Raw genomic sequence first — 20,770 nt, forward strand, 5'->3', positions numbered from 1 at the left:
ATTGGAACGTGCACTTCCTTTGCCATGCACACAGATGTTTCCACGTGGCATCTTGCAGAAGGTGTTGCCTGGGACACCAATTGCTGAAATGAGATGGGAAGAGCAAGGCTGGTGGAGGAAACTGCTTATGCAATAGAGATATTGCATTCAGATCACACCTGCATTATCTAGGAAGTTTGTGTCCTGCTGCTCTTCCATGCTGAGGTTTAACCTCATTTCTTCCAATTGCTGCAGGTGGATGCTGATGATGTCATCACCAAAGAGGAGCAGATCTTCCTACTGCTAAAAGCCAAGGCAAAGTGCGAGCGACACCTGAAAGCCAAGGTGCCCAAGGTGCATGGTGAGTGTTCCCACAGCAACCCAGACTACATGGCTGGGACTCAATTGCAACCCTTCCCTTCAACCCTGTAATGCAGAGCTTGGAGCATTTGAGTGAGGCAGCTGAAGAGGACCCCAGAGTCTGTTTTTTCAGTTAGGTTATAGCATGATGCATTGAAAAGCTCAAGGGATTGGAGGGTGCAAGAATCACACTCAGGGTTTTACAGCCCTTATCGCCATACCCAAAGCCCAAGCAATGCATGGGAGATCACATGCACCATCAGTACACCTTATGATCTTTTGCAGCAGGACACAAGTGTTATGGGAAGCAAAACAGCTTTCCCACATTCCTTCTGTTTCCTTCTAGCGTACTGTCCCTACTCTCCTCCAATGGCCCTGAGCGTGAGTAAATCCCTCTCATCTACTTCCTTTCTATTTGGAGCTGTGAAATTGCTAACAGATGTAGGACTGGAGGAAGAAGGAAGGGAACTCTCATGTGGGCAGCAAAATAATCATCCTTCACTGACTTCTTTCATCAGTCTCACATGTGTTAATTACTGGCATGAGGGCTGCATATATTGAGGCATCTTGCAACCACCCAGTGAGTTTTGGGTGGGCATCCTGTCCCTTCTGCTACTGTATGTGAGAAGGGGGCAAGCTAGATTGCCTCTCACTTTCACCCTTGCATCTTAGAGATCTCTCTTCCTACTGGCAGGAGTACTTGGAGACTGCATCACCAGGTTAGGAAAAGCTCCCCAAAGTCATCTGTGACTTTGGAGTAGATGTGCCTGCCCACCTGGTGTCCCTATCCTGTTGGAAATCACAGGAAGGGGCTGTAAAAAACCCACCTTTCATTTTATTCTAGAGCTCCAGCTTAACACCAGCCAAAACCTCAAGACGCATCCTTTGTGTTTCTTTGTCCTGTTCACCCAGTGCCCAATTAATGCCTCATTTAAGACCGTATGTGCAAGGGCATTTCCTTCTGTTATAGTTTAGACCACCTGCCTACCTTAGAATCTGGTGTTATCAACCAGCTGATCGTGATCTCACACCCTATTTTCTAACCCTTCTGTAAGAGACAATCAGTATTTTGCATTGACCTCTCTTAACTGGCAGCAGCAGTGTTGGTAGGGCTGGGGAGGCAGTGACTGCTTCTAACCAACAAGCAGATACTGGGCTCTTTACCATAGTCACTTTATTAGAACAAAGGAATCAAATGATAGAGCTTGGTTGTGTTTTAAGCTCTGACTCCTCAACTGTGAGGCTCTTTCTTCCTTTGGCTGTGGCAGAGAGGAATCCAATCCTGAGTCATTCAGATATCTCACAGACGCATACTGAGTCCTGGCCTTGGAAAAAGCTATCGAGCTGCCCAAGTAATAAATCTGTCTGCTGCTTTATCTTCTATAGAAAATCTCTGCTCAATCCCAAATAGCGTAGTCAAGAGGAGGAATAATTATCTTGATTGGTTTGCTACAGGGGTATAGTCAAGTCTTTAAAGACTCAGTGAAACCATCAGCAATAGATAGTTGAATCAAACTCTTCTTCAAGAGATTCCCCAATCCAAAGGCACAATTAATCCTTGACCAATCCCAAGAGATTTTCTCTTAAGATGCTGTTTAGAAAAAGCCCTTCAGTGGCAGCACCTGTGTGACTCCTCAGCAATTCAGACTTGCACTTCACAAGGCAGTGAGAAGCCAGGCCATCTCTGAGATGGTCAGAGATGGAGGGTTTTGCAATTTGGAGAAGAGCTAACCATTCAGCAGAAGAGTTGCTTCCCAGATATTTTAGGCTACAGACACCCCTGTACACATGATAATGTTATAAGGTATTTGTGAACAGACTAGCTCAAATTTCATTCTGTGGTGTGCCCACTCCTACATGCTCCAGGAATCTGAAGGGTTGGATGGTTTTAGACCCTCTTGGGGGCTGAGTGGTGATAGAACAAAAGAGGGTAATCTACATAATTACATTGTTTGGCTAAGTCTTATAAGCTTAGTCTTTGCACAAAAGCTTCATAACTCAATATGAAAAGTGGTTAGGTCCAGTCCCATCATCCTTGGATATGGAAACCGGGGTCTGGTTTCTATTTGTGCTAATCACCCAGAGACAAATGAGGCTGTGCTCTTCTCAGCCAGATGGAGGACTTAATCTCATTCCTTCCTCCCTCACCACAGATGGAAAAAGGAAAAAAATCTGGGAAGGGCAACACAATTCTCAGAATTAATATGCAACAACTCCCTACATACAGAATATATTGGGGCACAATGATTGTGTCTTGGAGCACTATAAATCCTGAGTGACCACCACAGGCCTTCGGGCAGTCTCCTGTGATACTGCTCAAAGTGTTCCTGAGGACCTTCTCTTTGGGTGGCATAAGGACTATTCTTGAGTTACAACCCCACCAGGCCCCCTCTGTCATGACTTTGGACTTGTAGTGATGTGGGACAGTTATACCTCAAAATGTGTTTGTATTTTGACTCAGAAGGACCTGGCTTTTCCTGAAGATAAAACATGATTCTGCAGGCAGGGAGATCAGCTCATGTCCATTTAGCCCTCTAGTTTAATAATAACGGTAGCCTGTGTTATCAGTATGCCACTATTGCTATGCCCATAAGTAAAAAATTGTTGCCATCAGGGGACATTATGAATTTGAGCCAAAGTGGTCACAGTGTTGGTGATGGTGGCACGCAGAAGAGGAAAGTTACTGATGAGCTTGAACATCCGAGCTCCTTCTAGAGTTAGTGGATGGAGGAGGGCACCTTTTGACCTTTTGATCTCTGCATCCCAAATGTCTCCAAAAACTGACCACAGAATAAACACACAATTGCTATTTAGATGAACCACCTGACACATAGGATATAGTATTATGTGCTTCCTGATGATGGTGCGATCATTAAGAGGGTACTCAGAACTGAAATAGTTTGCTTGGGTGGTGGGATCTCCATCTTTAGAGATGTTCAGGAGTTGGCTAGGCAAAACCACGGTTGACCTAACCTTGGGTTGGTTTGAAAGCTGAAGGCTGGATAAGAGATGGTAAGAGGTCCTTTCAAACAGGCATTTCCATTAGTCCAATCCAGGTTATTTAGAGTTGCAAGACAGGAATATTGAGGCTCTTGCAGAGATTGCATCCTCCCTGTAGCCTTCAGGGCTCAGGTATTAAGGACTGATGACTGCAGCACAGTAGATGCTGGGTACTTTATCTGTTTTTGAGTGTCATAAGGAAAGCACATGAAGCAGTTGTCAAAGGATGAGACTTCTTCAGTCTTTCTTAGTTGTTTGTGGTTTAAGAGTCACATGTGAGGGGAAAAGAACTGCACTCAGCCCTGCTTGAAGGAGTCTAGATCTATCTCACAACCTCCCAGAAAAAAAACATGTTACTGCCCGGCATATGAAAGGTGAAAAAGGAGATTCTTGGGAGAACTCTTCCTTTAGTTCTACTTCACTCTATCTGAAAGTATCAAAAAAGCACAAGAGGAATAGCTGGATCTAAGCTACTCAGTTCTAATCTTCTTGCACAGCCAATATCACTCAGCACTGCAGCAACCTTCAGCTGTGGGACAGCCCAGCAGAGAGCTGGGTGGTGTAGGATGTTTGGGAAAGGAGAGAGTCCCAGCATAAAACCCCTGGCTGAGGTCAACAAGCAGCAGTTCAGGACTTGAGAGTTCCACCTCTCCAGGGAAGCTCTTAACCACAAAGGTTACAGGAAATGAGGCCTTCGACCCTATGGCTGTTTTAGAGCTACTTTGCACCAGATACTCACTCAAGCTCTGTGCCAATTGAGACTTCAGTGCAGCCTGAGGTCTGGCTCTCACATTTCCGCTTGTAGAGTTCTGTCCTGCCCCCCTCTGCGTTCAGAGTTACAGCTTGTGGGACAGCATCAGAAGGGGATGTCAAGATAAGTAAGTCACCATTGCCATCTGCATGCAGGCATTCCTCCCTCCTGCAACTCTTTAAACTGCGGGATGCACACTTCTGCTGACAACTCCTGCTTCCCCAAGGAGCTTCTTGAGGGCTTCTTCCTGCAAATCTGATCTCATCAACACTTCAGGAGCATACCTATGTTTGAACCAGACTAAATGCAGCATTGTTATTTTCTACCAGCTCAGGGGCAGCCAGATGACCTTACCTGGGAGGTTTCAGGGGGCAGCAGTAATTTCTCACCTCTCAGACAAGGAGAAGATGGAGTTCCATGGGCTCTTGTCTGTATATTGTGTCTTGTCTGGTCCCACGGGGCACCTCTGTACCTAAGAGAAGGTGTGAATTCAATATATGCCTATATCCTTGATAATATGGTTTATCCAACAAGCAGAAGTGGACTATGGTGACAGGACCCATGCGCAGAGACCAGTTTTCTTAGCACAGAAATCATGGCTTAATTTGCTATTTCAGATCCTCCTTAGCATGCAAGTTTGGGCAGGACCAAATGGGGCAACTGGTGAGCTTGAGAAAGAGGCTTTTTGGAGGAAGTTTGTTATTTCAGCTGAATCAGCTTCCTGATCTGGTTCCTCATGCAGCCACATAAAAAAGAGTATCATCACAGAGAGAGGAGCAGGAATGAAAGGTATTGGGGTAAGCATTGAGCATTGCCTGCTAAATATCAAACATTTTAGAAACCCAAGGTGGTTTATCCCCTGTTGCCTCCTCTAATTCCACCTGTGTAGCTCAATTGCACATCCAGGGGTATGTGCATCCACTCACTGCTATCATGGTGTCCCATGGTCACTCTGGATGCTTGGCTATCCCTCTTCAATGAAGTTGCCAGATACCACCTGGCAGACGGCTACTTGAATTCTGCCTCTGCTTGGGTGCAATTGCAGCGCGGTGACTTTATTTACTCCACTCTGTAATAGGCAACAATCTGTGTTCTTTGGAAGCAGTGGGAGAATCTGGGACACCTTGATTTTTTTTATTTTTTTTTTTAATTTCTACATTTTTAGATAGAATGAAATATCACGTAAACTGGCATAAAAGCTCGGTAGGGCTGCTGTCCTCATTCTTGGGAGCTGACGCACAGGGATATTCAACGCCTCGCCTCCGATCTCAAAGGAGAGTCTGTGGCAGAGCCAAGGTTTGGATTCTCATCTCCTTACTCTTCAGCCAGGGCACAAACCACAAACCACATTTCCTTTTGTCCTGGAATTCAAGGTGAGGCTCCAAGGATTCAAATCCAGGTGGACAGAAAGTAATGAAAGTCTTTGGACATATCCCACTTGACTGAAACTCGAAACTCTCATCATCGTGCTCGCTTTAAAGCCTTCGGTTTTGTTTTGAAATGAGGAAAACACATTTGAAATTTCCTGCAGAGCAATGGGTACCTGGATTCTCCTCCTTTTTTTCCCCATCACATTGCTGGGTGTATTTCTCAGGCCAGCTCTTTGCCAGGTATGAACTGGCAGATTCCCATTCAGTCCAGTGAGGGTATTGATTTATCTCAGATTCATTGCTTTCTGCCATGGTTCAGCACTTTTTTTTTCCCCACACTAATGTTCATTCAGAATAATGTGAAAAGCAATTAGCAGGCTACCGATGTTAATACTTAAAAAAAGTAAACATCAAAATTACAGTGAGATCTGTAGGTCTTAAGAGGCGAGAGGGTAGCCCAGATCAGCCCAAAATCAAAGCCCAGTGCTGGTATCTGCTGGTCCCTTTTTCTCCTTGCATTTATGCACTCTTAATGTGTTTGCCTGTTAATCACAGGTTAGAAACATCTTCTTCACACTTCAATATGAGTGAAGAAGACCCTCTGCAGGAGGGACCTGTGAGTCCAGCACCACTGGATGAGGCTGAGGTGCAGGTTTCTGTGCAGCACTCTTCCAGTTTGGGCTTGGATTTGGGCTGGAGATATGCACTAGCACAGGCTCTTTGACTGGAGAATGCGATCCTACCTGTGCATAGACTTCATTAGCTCTTCTTCAGTAAGCAGCAAGCCCAGGAGACATAAGCATCTCAAATCAAGCTGTGTTGTCTTCATGAAGCAGGAAGACCTTGGTGTCCAGGCTGGTCCATGTTGTCCATTTCTCGTAGGTTCTACTGGCTCAGTCCTATTACTCCCATGATTTTCCTTTCTTTGCATGCAAGATAGTTAGTAGGTGCCTTGTGCTGCAGTGCCAAATGGCAGCAGTTTCCATGTCCATATTGAAGCTGTTGTCCCTGTCAGCCTACATTTACAGGTCTAGCCAACACTGGTTTAAGCTCTGTGTCAGAGCTGATTCCACGTAGCTCCAGCTACTAAAAATGCCTGTAAAACCTGGCTAGTGTGCCTAAAACTTGAACTGCTTGTTACGGGAAAAAAAAAGGAATGGGTTGACAGATGCATGGACAGTAGTGATGTTCACCCTCTTGAAAACATGGGAAGGAGACATTTAATTGGAAGGACACTTCCAAAGGCTGGAAAGGACATTCACTATCTGACTTAATTTTAACATTCCTCTGGTCCTTGGCCCATGCTCTGATAATCTATCTGACCAGGCAAATAGCTGTCAAGTGGAGTATTCAAATACATTATCTGCTGCCATGGCTCAGCAATGTCTTGCTCAGCTGAAATAAGATGGATGCAATTTAACAAGATGCATGCCTAAATCCCATTTTGACAACGGTAGGGGCTTCACAAGTCTTATTATGAGGAGTGGCTGACGGAATTGGGATGGTTCAGCCTGGAGGAGTTCCATGCGGAGGAGGAGACCTTATTAAACTCTACATTTCTCTGAAAGGAGGTTGTAGTGAGGTGGGGGTTGGCCTCTTCTCCCAGGTAACAGCGATAGGACGAGAGGCGATGGCCTCATGTTGCACCAGGGGAGGTTCAGGTTGGATATTAGGAAGAATTTTCTTCTCCAAAAGAGTGGTGATGCATTAGCATAGGCTGCCCAGGGAAGTGATGGAGTCACCATCCCTGGAGGTGTTCAAGAATTGTGGAGATGTGGCACTGAGGGACATGGTCAGTGGGCATGGTGGGGTGGGTTGGTGGTTGCACTTGGAGATCTGAGAGGTCTTTTCCAACCTTAATGATTCAATTTCTATGATTCTAAGGAGCATAAAGGTGCAGCAAAGACTCACCACGCATTTCTGGAGAGCAGGGACATGTGTCTGTTCCACCTGATATTGCTAGCAGTGTATACAGTCCAAAAGAAAAACCTATAAAATAAATTTTAAAAAGTCGAAACTTTCTTCAACAGTAACGAAACACAATTTGTAAAAAAACTCCAAATTCCTCCTTTGTCCCCTAAATAAGTTACCTTTCATTAGTTTTAAAGTGACTAGGAGAGGATGAGACCCCTGTGTCCTCCTGGCACAGACCTCATAGACAACTCCTTTTTCTCCAGGTTAACCCCCAGGCACATCTCTGAGCCTGAGGACTTGCCATGGGCTCTAACCCATACTGAGTGGGGCTGACATGGGCACAGCCCCATGTGGTGCTTTCTCACATCTCTCTCTCAGGATATGTTCCTCATCTGCCACTTTTAGCTCATGTTCCAAGGAAAAGATGCTCAGAAAATTAAAAACAAAAAAAAAAAACCTAAACAACAAACAAAAAAAAAAAGGAAAAACCTCTGTCCCCACAAGCATTTGGCTTCCTTTCTTCTTTTCTCTCATTTTTTCTCCTTTTTTTTTTTTTCCTTTAAATATAGTCTCTAGATGAAAGACTTTCAGAAAGAACAGGAAACCCTAAAATTTCTCGTCTACGTACATAAATATTAGATTTCAGCCATGGTGGGCAGCCTGATGCCACCCCACAGTTAAAGCTGGAAGGGGATGAAGTGAAATTCCCAGCCATAAGCCATCAGACCTGATTTTTTTTTTCGCCCGTGAATTAAAAGCCTGTCTTTCCCTGGTTTGGAAAAGGAGATGGGACATTCTGTGGGGGAGGAGGGATTTTTACACAAACCTGTTATTAGTGAAGGCCATCGGCAGTCCTTTCTCAGAGTCTTAGATGTGTTGCAGCTTGCCTCAAAACGGTTGTTTTTTTCGTTGTATTTTTTTTTTTTAATAAACAAACCTATTTGCTTGGGAGAGGGGTTATTTTTAGTTGAGAAGCCATGTGTTTTTACCCGAGGTATGCAGGTTGCCCACCTGAGTTTATTGCTCCATTGTCCCTAAAGGACCCGTACCCAAGCCCAGGCAATCTCCGGGCTTTCAGAAGCATGCTCTGCTCCTGGTTTTCTCTCTAGAGGCCCAGCACCATCATCCCTTGGTTATTGCCCATCCTGCCAGGCTATGCTCAGAGGCAGGGGGTAGCCTCAGGTGCCCTTGAAGTTAAAGAACACAAATGTGTTCAGGATTTGCCATGAGCACCCCAGGTCACTATAAACTCCACATCTACTCTTTCTAGCCTCCCCCTATTTGTGCAAAACCTGCAAGGGTTTATGGGCTAAAGCTTTCCAGCCCTACTGAGAAATGTCTTCTAAGCAGCTATAGGTCTTTCAGTGCAAAGGAGGAACAGGTCTTAGGGGTAATGAGAGGTGTAAATGGTCCGTGTGTATATGGAGAAAAGGTGAATGACAATACATAGGAGCAGCTGCAATGAAATGCTTGTTGTCACACTTATTTCTACATTTATATTTAATGATTTCTGACTGGTGTTATCAGCTCTCAGAGGGAGATTTGGAGGGTTTTGGAAGAGCTGGATGCGGGAGGATGCTTTGGTTGAGCCCAGCCAGTACTGTCATTTTGGGTGTTGAAGGTGATAGTTCATCTGTTGGGTTGTGAGGGGACAGGTAGCATATGAAATGGGCTAGAGATGTCACGGTGGCCATCTCTGTGGAACTGTGTCCTGTTAGCACTTATAACTTCGTGACTTTCCCATTCTGCCTTATCGTGACAAGGAACAGCACCCAGCCCCATGTGTCCTTCACCTCTGAAGTCCAGTTCCTCCAGCACGGAGCGTGCAAGGGGCATTCTGCCCATTAAATGCTGGTGTGCAGACCATCAAATGTCTCTGAGTTGCAGGACCTCCATCCACACATCCCTTCCCACTCCTCACGTTGCCCAGAACACAGTACCCATTCACAAACACACATCTTCATGGATGCATGCACTGTCCCTTGCAACCCATGCAAACGTCCTCAGAGGAATGGAAAGCATCCTTTTCCCAAACAGATATGTGCTCCTCCTGTGTTGTGCTGCAGAGACAATGCCACCAGACACCCCCTTCTGCATACATGCCCACCTACAGATCTACACAATACACAGATGCTCTGAAAGCCAGGTATGAAATAAACCTGCAGCACCAAACACCCCCACACAGAGACACTGGCCATCCAGCCCTCCCTTTCTCTCCCTCCTGTCCTAAAATGCTAGGTCATTTTTTTGGTTGCTCCTCCCTGCCTTTTTCCAATCCACCAAATGTCCTTCCCGTAATAGAGCAACCACAATTGCACACCGTATTCCCAGTGTGGTCTCCCTGATGCCTTGCACGATGCCAGAATAAGTTGGGCTGATTTATATTCCATACCCCCAGATAAACACCTCGAGACCATGTTTGCATTTACCCAGCTGCCAAGCAGCTTCACAGATGGTTTTAATGTGTTCTCTGCATGCATGTACCACTTGCATAGAAGTCAGAATTGAGACTAGGGGGAAGGAACAGAGGGAATAGGAAAGGGAAACAGATCAGGCAGGAGAGAATAGCCCCCACTGCACTCTGGGGATGAACAGTGAGCAGGCATGGCCCCAGAGTTCCTTTCTCTTCTTTCACTTGATCAACCTGCAGCACACAGGGAACACAAGTCCCACGGCAGTGACATCAAACAGCATTTGCATGCTCCATCCTGAATACTTTATTGGCTTGCAATAACGAAGACAATTTCTGTGCAATGAGATTTCAGCCCTCGAGGACTAAGGAGAGCTGTAAGGCACATCTGTTCCAAAACTACGGTAATCTATGCAACTATAACTACTCTGTAGTACTGTACTACTGTAAGAGAGTATTCATGACAGTCCAAGATGAATGGGTACACTATAATAGTAACCTCCAGGAACTAAGCATATGCCCTACCTGAAGGACTTTAGAGTGCTGCCTTAGAAGATGAGCAAAGATGAACTGAGATAAAATGGCATGCAGATGCAGAGATATAAATCAGATTTTTGATTTATATCTGCCCAATGCATTGCGATTGACAGTGTGCCTTTCACTGAGGTGCTGGTAGCTTCTAGATAGGGAGCTGATGGGTTTCCAAATGCTTTGAATTGTCAAAATGAATATTTTGTGGTGCTGGTTCCACCTCCACAGAGCTCTGACCTGAGTCCTTCCCCTGGAAAAGCAGTGAGTGAAAGGAGCTGGACTCAGCAAGCTGTATGGGTCCCTTCCAACTTGTGATACTCTACAAGTCTATGAAAGTAGCATTTAGCACCATCACTCCCAACACACATCCCTCAGTATTTCAGTGGGGACTTCGTTCCCTGAGCCCTTGGGGCTGACTTCAGCTGAGACTTTGGTCTCTCATCGTCATGACTGAAGACTTAGATCATTTGCTTTCAGAGCACCCAGGACTGATGTTCAAGGCCATGGTCTCCTTGAGTTTCACTGTTATGCTGTAACTGGCAGCAAGGGGACCCAGAGCTGCAGAAGCTATCCTCTATTGTTTGGTTTTCAGTAATGCCAGTCAGGATCTATAAGGTACCCAGTAGCTGGGAGATAACTGCTTTAGGGGGAGTAAAAAGATTTTATCATAAAATCATTTGAGTTGGAAGGGACATTTACAGGCCAGCTAGTCCAACTCCCCTGCAATGAACATGGACACTTCCAGCTCCATCAGGTGCTCAGAGTCTGATCCAGCCTGACTTTGAATGTCTCCAGGGATGGGGCATCCATCATCTCTCTGGATAACCAGTGCAAGTGCCTCATCACCTCCAATACTGAGGACAGGTGAGGTCTCACCTTGGCAGAATAGAGGGGCAGGATCACCTCCTTCAACCTGCTGGCCACAAATCTGAGAATGCTTGGGGAAATAATTCCATTTGCACAATCCTGAGATCCCATCATTTGAAATGAGCAAATGTATACATATACTTAGGAAGCGTGTGTTATTAGGTCCCACTTTTACCACCCAGAGAAGAGCCTACTCTGAATAATAAGACCAAGAAGTCTTGGCAACACAAGTGAGATGTCCAGTGCTGGTGCAGATGCAAGATTTTCCAGGAAGAACCCAGATTAAGCAGGGTTTGAAAGCATGAAGCTTCAGCTGATCTCAATAGATGGTCTGAGGAGCAAAGTAAAACGACCTTACAGGAAAAGCATCAGGAAACTGGAGGTGAGGTTTACAGCAGCGTAGCAGAGGAAAAAAAAAATAGAGAGGCTGAGGTCTGCTGTGGCTTCCCTTGTTTTGAGGAAGTGATGAGCAGGGTATCTCAAGACCAAGAGATGAGAGCATAACAAGCACTTATAGGAGAGGCTGTGTTGGCTTCTTTGTCCTTAGGAAGGAAGGAATAATTCAGATAGCCCTATTAATGCTGCAGCCTCCATTTAATCTAATGAGATGCCACCTTAAAATCACTTAGGAACATGAAACTTGTTCTTCCTAGAGATCTCATCCTGAACAAGGCTCATCTGATGGGCAGAAGTTCTTCCTTAATTTCTAGTATGAATTTTGTTCATTGCTATGCAAAGCATGTTTATTTATGCATCTTCTCCCACTTATGTAGCTCATCTTCATTCACAGTCCTTACCAATAGGATGAGAAAAACCTTCTTTCTCATTCTCTGTTGTTCATTTAAGTAGACCAGGCCCTTTATTTTCCTCCAGGGCCACCAGCAAAATCTCCCCACCCTAACAATCCTTCTCTTTGCTGAAAGAATTTTTTCTTTCTGTTCCTCTTCAACAAAGGAATTTTCAAGCTTTTCCCCTGAGAGGCTATTTTCTTTGACCAGCAGCAAGGACATCATAGGACCTGTGAAGCCTCTTCTAGCAAACTACTATGGGATGAAGAAGCAGAATATATCTTAGGAGACAAAGCTTCAATTCCTACCTCAGCAGCTGACTTCTATCAACTTTGGCTTTGTAGTCCAAAAGTGCAGGCAGAGGACAGAGGCTTGAATATGTATGTATTAGTGGTTGAAATCCAATGAATGAAAGCATTGTCCCTCTCCAACCCCTGCCAGGTTCTGGGGACTGGTGGCAAGAAGGACCCCAGCACTGCCAACCAAAGCAGCTTGCCCCATGAGCATCTCTTCTTTTCAAAACAACTGCAGAAAATATCTTCTTGTTGGATCCAGTAAGCTCTTTGGCCAAATGGTTTTGTTGAACCCATCTTAGAGTTTAAGTTTCTTGGCTGATGGAGAGCCCACAAAATCTCTTCAAACACAGCTTCCAGCCCAGCTCTGCCACAGATGACAGAGGCAGTGCCATTCCCACCTTCCCTACCTCCATCCACAAGTGTCGCAGCTACAGCTCTGGATGCAGAGGAGCTTCACCCATCCATGTACATGCCTGAGACACAAGCCATATCCTCCATTCAGCTCTGCCCAAATGACTGATGCGTGTCCAAGACACTTCAGATGTGGGATATGTATGAGATTTGCTTGTTTTCTTCAAATTTATGCATTCTTTTTGGCTTACATCTTCATAGAATTCTACCAGTTCTTCCAAGGAAAGAAATGATTAATATTCCCAGTTCACTTGGAACGTGCGACCTCCTGTCCCAAACTTGCCCATTTGCATTGATCAAAACAGCACATTTGAACCATCAAACTATTTTTCACACACACATACACAAAAAAAATGAATTTGTCAAGAGCTTTTCAATCAGCAACAGCAAACAGGATCCCTTCTGATTATCCATCCTTCTAAACAACATTGTCCCAAGAGAGACTCATTTTCAGCATGCCAAAAGCACATTACTTGCAGGTGTTGGATTTTATTTTTTATTTTTTTAAGACGGCTTAAAAAAAAGTTGCAAAATTGATTTTTCTTGAGCATAACCATCAAGAAAAACTGTCAGCCTCTGGAATTTTATATTGTTTTCCTGAAACTCCTCAACATTTTTCAGATTTCTTCCTGTAATTCAGCGTGGATCTCATTTGAGAAATGACCAGGAAACAGCAGGAAGAAGCCGAGTTATTAGTAGTGTTAATATTTTTATAAACTAAGAAAAAAAATGGAGGAGATATTGGGAAAAACAGAAAAACAACAAGTCTGGTTTGGATGCCAGCACAATGCCAGTGTGGAATCTTTCCTCCCCATCATCTGTCTGTTGCTAAATGATCTCCAGACTGAACAAAGCAGGAGAAAGTTCGGGAGAGATGATGCGGACTTTGGTCCAGTTGGTCCCAGTTATCGCACCAGTGGCCCCAAGGTGGTGAAATTAGAATCACAAAATCATAAAATCATTAAGGTAGGAAAAGACCATTGAGATCATCTAGTCCAATCATCATCCCATCAAATTAATGGTAAAGGTGCCACATGGCTGTGCAGACCAGAGTAGAGACAGTGGGGCAGTGGAAGAAGGAATTGATGTGAGGTGGTCTCTACAAATCATCATTCACAAATAAATTTGCAGGGAGGGAATGATGACAGATTTCTTACTCTTTCAGAGGAGGATGAAGAGGTGAAGAAGAGATTAAATCAGTTTATGTTTCATGATCATCTATGATAATCCCAACAGATTCGTTTGCGCTACTTGGGAGACTCAGATGCTTTCTGAAGATTGAGTCCCACCCAATCTCTATAAAGCTTTGTTGAATTAGTTCCATGGGTGAATACACAAAAGCACTGACAGATTTCAGATGCAGTGAGATATGGCAAAGATAATAATTTTTTTTTTTAATTTTTTTTTTTTGTGGGACAGCTGATGTCTCCCCAGATTGCCAACATGATACTGCAGCAGTCCAGAAGGGTCCTAACAGCAGTTTGCACCTTGTTTCCTGCATAGAGCCTTCAACCCTCTGCTTTTTTGGGGGAGATTAGGAAGAATTAAAGTACTCAAAAATCAATAATTGTATATTCTGTTTGCCAGAAAGCATCAGTTTTCCTTTACATGCGTCCATTGTGTGGAAATACATATGGGTATGTTTACAGTATGGGGAAGGAGCATCACCAGGTACTTAGAATCATAGAACTGTTTGAGTTGGAAGGGACCCTTAAAGGCCATCTGGTCCAACCCCCTGCAGTGAGCAGGGACACCCACAGCTCCATCAGGTGCTCAGAGCCCCATCCAGCCTGACACTGGGTGTCTCCATGGACAGGGCTTCCACCAACTCTGAGCAACCTGTGCCAGTGCCTCACTGCCCTTATTGTAAAAATACTTCTCCAGATGAATTCTTTCTGGGCAAAATTTGCAGTGCAATTTTGAATTAATCTGCTTGCAAATGAAGGCTGAGCTTTGCAAGTCATTCTGAACACATTAGGGAAGTGGGAGGACTTTCAGTATTTCAGAGCATGGCATTCAGATGATTCTTTTTCTCTTCTCAGTATTGTTTATCCATAGTTCTCATTTTTAAATTGACCCAAGTTTATTTTGCAAAAAGAATTTATTTTATTTTAGGTAACAGCACTTTGAGGGCTAAATTAAATCCTTATTTATTTTCTTCTCTGCAGAAAGAACTCTGAAGAAATAACCCTTTGTCCTAATCCAAATTTTGTGGGGCTTTTTTTTTTTTCCTCTTTTTCTTTTGATGTTTATACAGAACTAAAATAAATAAGCAAGCTTTTTCACGGTGTAAGTTATCCTGCAAGATAATTAGCCAAAGGACAGAGCTTACACAGTTTTCATGAATAGAGAAACCTGGTAGTGTTCTTCCTCCAGTGTGACTCTAAACAGAGAATGTGCACTGAACTTCTTCTTCCTTTCTATCACACCAAAGCCAAGGAATGTCAGCTGCTCTGCCCCCACTCTTAGTTAATGCTTCAGACATAGGCAGTGATTAGGCTGGTTCTTTTCATCAACACAAAATTAAAGATGAGGAATCAGGCTGTTAAATGATGAGCTTTTCTGTTGTTTTTCCTGTCCCGAAATACCAGCAAGCAGAATTGATCACTGTCAGCTCAGACCCTGGAGGGCACCGCACCAGCCAAAGATTTTTAAAGCAATCCTGGATTCTTACTTAATCTTGTGAAAACACATGCATCATAAAGGATAAATTACAGTTGGGCTGAAAGATTGCGAAGGCACTAGCTTTGATATTGATGAAACATGCTGAGATCTTGGCCATGCTTATCGTTTGTTTGCTGTTGGAGCTCTTTTGCAGATAAGAGCAGGCTGTTCTATTTTATTTTGATTTTCATGTAATTTCTCTCTGTCAGACACTTTGTATGCTGCTGATAAATGCCCTTTGTTGAGGGCTGCTTTTAGTATGGAGTCCGGGGACTGCTCTGAAAGTGGAGCTGGGTCAGATTCATCACTGCTAGCTTTCCACCTCAAATATGCCACTGTTGCTGGATCTTAACCGATGGGTGCAGTTAACGCAGCCCAGTGCAAAGGGGTATGCAAGCACTAGGTTGGATTTGGTTGCTTTATCATAGAATCACCAAGGTTGGAAAAGATCCCCAAGATCACCCAGTCCAGCCATCCACCTACCACCAATATTTCCCAACTAAACCATGTCCCTCAGTACAACATCTAAACATATCTTGAACACCTCCAAGGATGGTGTTCTCCCCCCTTTGGAGCCCATGCCAGCACCCGTTGTGATAGGACAAGGGGAAATGGTTTCAAACTGAAAGAGGGGAGATTTAGACTGGATACAAGGAAAAAGTTTTTTATGATAAGAGTAATGAAGCACTAGCACAGGTTGCCCAGAGGTTGTGAGCACCCCACGTCCCTGGAGACACCCAAGGTCAGGCTGGATGGGGCTCTGAGCACCTGATGGATCTGTGGGTGTCCCTGTTCATGGCAGGGAAGTTGGACCAGATGGCCTCAAAGGGTCCCTTCCAACTTAAATGATTCCATGATTCTATGAATTTTCAAGTTCCTGCAAACTGCAAGATGAGAATTAAAGTATTTTAAATACATACTTATATACCACTCTATTTTCAGAAAAGCAAATTTAAGAGGTGGGAAAGGACATCTTTCTTGTCTTGTGTCTCTGCTTTTCCTTGCACTAAGCACTACTTGTAGATTTCTGCAAGCAAACCACACACAGGGAAGAGGGAGTCCTGTGTAGAGGTGACCTTCTTGGGGGAGAGGCAGGGTTTCTCTGTCAGGAGTATTTTAGCTTTCTTCAGTGTACAAAAGGGAAGAACAAGAACGATTTAAAGAAAAATCCTTTAACAACCATCTCACCATTCCATTCCAAAAAAAAGTTAGGAAATAACAGTCTGCTGAAGTTGTACAGCAGAGATAAACGTTTATCTCCCACAATATTCTCCTCCTGCCCATTCTCTTTCTGCTCACTTTTATGAAAATTGGTGACTGAACAAAATGCAGAAATCCAAAATAGTGAGTAAGCAAGGGGAGATGCTGGGGAAACTCAGTCATTGTAAGATGTGCTTGGCTGCAGGCAGCAGATGGTCAATCAGCTTGTGTGCACTGCCAGGCAATTAGCATGGGCATGCCTCCAAATCAATCAGTGCATGGCCTGCGTCTTGCCCCATGATGACATCACTGGGAAGGAGGGGGAGAGGGAAGCTAGGACTAGTGAAGCCATAGACTAAAAGAGTGTTAGATGAGAGAGGAAACAGATTCCATCACTTCATTGCTTATGCAACAAGATAACAAATTATTCTATATCTACTGTTAAAAATATTGCCATGGGACCTCCCTACAGATTGTTGCTGGTCTTAGTATTACTTAAAAATGCACCCAAAATTAGGCAAGTGAGCACATCTCAGAAAGCAGCAAAACATTGTGGTGTACCATAGCATTGGCTGATGTAAACAATAAGCAAAAATGATAGCTGAATTTGGCTTGATGGTCTCTAGGCATGAAATGACGATCTAATTTGGATATGAGTGCCTTTCACGGAAGCCTGAACTGATAGGTATGAGTGTCACAGTAACGTAGCCACAGAATAATTTTGCTCATTATTACAGGATTTTTGCCTAGAGAAGCTGTGGATGCCCCATCCCTGGAGGCGTTCGAGGCCAGGTTGGATGGGGCCCTGGGCAGCCAAAGCTGGTGCCTGGTCTGGTGGATGGCATCCCTGCCCACAGGAGGGAGGTTGGAACTGAATGATCTTTGAGATCCCTTCCAACCCAACCCATTCTATGATTCTATGACTGTAGTCCAGCCTCCAGACTGTGCTGCAGTATCAAGCCTATACCCAGACAAGCTCCCTTGGGCTTCTCCAGGTTGCCCAGAAGTCTACAAAGTCCTGTGTGCTCAAGTCCTTCCATTCTCCACTCTGCTTTCCTGTGCCATTTCCATCTCTTTCTAGCCCACAAGGGAAAGCAAACTTTGGTAAGTGCTGTCCCCTTTCAGAGAGTGCCTACCTATTGTCCCACTGCTGACCACATCCTTCTAAACCAAAACCTTCTGGAGCTAAATGCTAAAAAGAAAGTGGCCCAAGATCAGTCCTGGATAACAGCGTTGCTGGCTGTTCCATGGGCAATCCCTTCAAAATGGTGACTGCTGTTCATGTTTGTGTCTCTTCCACAGATGGCTTTTGTCTTCCTGAGTGGGATGGTATTGTCTGCTGGCCAGAAGGTGTGCCGGGCAAAGTGGTGGCTATGCCATGTCCTGAGTACATCTATGACTTCAATCACAAAGGTAGGTGCTGTCCCCAGCAGTAGAACTGCAGCAAGGAGAGACCTGGGGGTCATGGAATTAGAAATCCCCATTAGAATTTCTTGCATGGTGACTCTCATCCAAGCAAGGGTAAAGCCAAGGCAAAAGAAGTAAAGGAATAGAATTATTATTTTTTAATATATTGAGAGAAAAGCTCCGTTTTGACATAAATTTCCCACCTGAACAACGAGTTGTAACTACAAGTAGGTAGTCCTGCAGCGTTACAAACCTACATTTGTCTGCTGAAACAAACTTCAGGTATTGACAGAAATCGACAAGATATCCTCCTGATTTATATTCTTCATAAATTTTCTCTTTCTAACCCCTACTCTCTGCCCAGACCCCTACGCTGGCTATCTGAGAACAGTGCTGGTAACCAGAACATGTGAATTCCTCCCTATCGCACTTTCCCTCGGGCAGCACATTTCTTGGCTCACTTCTGGTGCCGCGAAGTCTGCGCATGTTTTCAGAAGCAACTGAAGTACACTCACTCCTCAGTGTATTTCCAAAGCGAATGCATTCTCTTTTCTCAGGCAAAGTTTTGCACCCAAGGCCTGTGAAATTAGAGAATTAAGATACGTTCCCAGCAGAGCCCTGCTGCTGTTTTCAGAAAACAAGTAATTATATTTCTGCGCACTCTGGTTGCACATAGTCTGTCCTGATTTTTCTATAAGAAACTGTGAGCCAAGCCAGCTCAACTCTTGAGAGATGACTTTTTTCAAAGACATACGTTTCAGGTTAGGGTCCAGGAGGAACAAGTGACCCATCCTTTTTCCTTCCATAACCCAGCAAAGCATGCATTCCCCACCTCTTAGATATCCACTGGTCAAGCCGCCTAGGGCAGTGGGTAGATTAAGACTCTTAGAAGATGCGTCTACAAAGTCTCCCTCTGTAATCACTGGACAGATAGATCTCTTGACTGGTCTTATCCTCATCAACTGTAGTGGGTTTTTATACACACAACCCATGCAATTGCATACCCAGACAAACATCTGAACAAGAATGTTTTCATCTGTGAGCTGTCACAAGATGAAACCATGCTGTCTCTTCCCTTTCCATCATCATGAGCAGGGTAGCCATGGAAAACTCTACCTTGAGATACACCAAAATCTGTAAAGGAGCAGCAGCGTAATGAAGATTGCTGTCATGTTTTTCACAGGGAGAACTACAGCTCTGAGAATAATACTGTGCTTTGAAACTTTACGCTTTCTCTCCTTAGATTTTAGAGTGACATCTTGATCTAAACCAAGTGCAACTTGTTATTAGCTCTCTGGGGTTTGTCAGAACACTAATGAGATTGCTAAGGAGATAGAAATTGTATTCTTGCGGTTGAGCCTCAAAGCAGACAAGAGGCATTGAATTCATTGGGATTCACCCTTGGACTGAACAGGAGGTTTCTCCTGTTCTACCTGGTCTATCTCCATTTACACCGCCTCTTGTTTCTTTCCTACAGGCCATGCTTATCGCCGGTGTGACCTGAATGGAAGCTGGGAGCTGGTCCCAGGCAACAACCGCACCTGGGCAAACTACAGTGAATGTGCCAAGTTCCTCACCAACGAGACAAGGGAGAGGGTAGGCAATTACATTTGTGCATGAGACATGAAGTGTTGGCCTCATCCAGGGCTAGCCTGAGGAGCGCTGTCTCATTTAAAACCCTTGATGAGCTTTAGCTTACTGCCTCCTGTTGGCAACCACACTCAAGCTTACCAAAGCCACATGTGTTTGGATAGGAAATATTTGAATGGGAAGCTGTTCTCAAAGCCAGGAAGGATTCACCTAGTTGACTCCATTTGTAAAGAGATGTTGGGGAAACATGGAGCAGGCTCACAGACACTAAGAAGTGATTGGAGGTTGTGCCTCATGTCATTGAGACTCCCTCTTCCCCACCAAGCAATAATTTTGTTACCGGATTATTACTAATTATTCCTTTGCATTTGTGCTTGCCTATGCTAGGGGATGCACATGCAGAGAGTAAAAACTGTGTTAATCAAATCATTAGTGACCCTGTTTCTCAAGGTGTTTAACACAAGACCTCTTTGTTGAAAAGTATACGCTACAGGATCTGATCTATGTGGTCTGTTCACTGGAGATGGGTGGAGAAAAAATCTGTTTCTAAAGCAAATTAACATATAAGAGCAGGCAGGTCTTTAACTAATTGTGGTTTAATCACTATTCTGAAGGAGAGACACAAGTCCAGAAGTCAGAAAAAATACTAATAGCACTAGAGAAGGCTTGTATGCTTCTGGATGAATACTTGTGCGTATCAGATCTACGGGTGTTACTTTGACTTGCTTTACATTTAGATAACTGGCAAAGCAGCAGCTGGCTACAGTGAGGCAGAAATGTCTTATATCTCTTGCTGGGTCTGTCCCAGTTGGATAGTACTTCTGTAGGGCTTCTGAATGTCTCCAAAACCACGTGCATCACAAAAGCTTTTTTTTTTTTCCTTTTCTTTTTTTCTTTTAATGTCAGTAGGGCCACCAGACAGGATGTGACCTTCTTTTGCAGGGAGAGACAATTCCACCTTCATGTGATTGATCCCTTATTTCTTCAATTTGCAAAGTATTTAGCAAAAATCTGTTGTTTCTCAGTGGTGTTTAGAAGATATTCTCCTTGGATATGGGATCTGGTAGTAGGATTTGATCATTTGCAGCAAGGGTTATTTTCAGACACTTGGAGACAAATATCAAACTGCAAGCTTCACAGTGGAGAGCAAGCTTGTAAGTGACACACAGTCCCTTTGGCAGAATGTTCTTGATTTTAAATTCAACCACAGCATAGTTTTTGTATTTCTTCTC

The 20,770-nt window shown here is 44.1% G+C and overlaps 1 protein-coding gene across 1 annotated transcript in view; it reads left to right on the forward strand.

Annotated features, from left to right (window-relative positions):
• Positions 1-20,770, forward strand: part of PTH1R (parathyroid hormone 1 receptor) — a 114,192-nt gene that overhangs the window by 51,938 nt on the left and 41,484 nt on the right. Inside the window, exons 2-4 of the mRNA XM_021387552.1 lie at positions 235-340; positions 17,844-17,954; positions 19,426-19,544. Of these exons, the coding sequence (XP_021243227.1) occupies positions 235-340; positions 17,844-17,954; positions 19,426-19,544 (336 nt within the window). The remainder of the gene's footprint in view (positions 1-234; positions 341-17,843; positions 17,955-19,425; positions 19,545-20,770) is intronic.

Source organism: Numida meleagris, chromosome 2, assembly GCF_002078875.1.
Source record: "Numida meleagris isolate 19003 breed g44 Domestic line chromosome 2, NumMel1.0, whole genome shotgun sequence".
Taxonomy (NCBI): Eukaryota; Metazoa; Chordata; class Aves; order Galliformes; family Numididae; genus Numida; species Numida meleagris.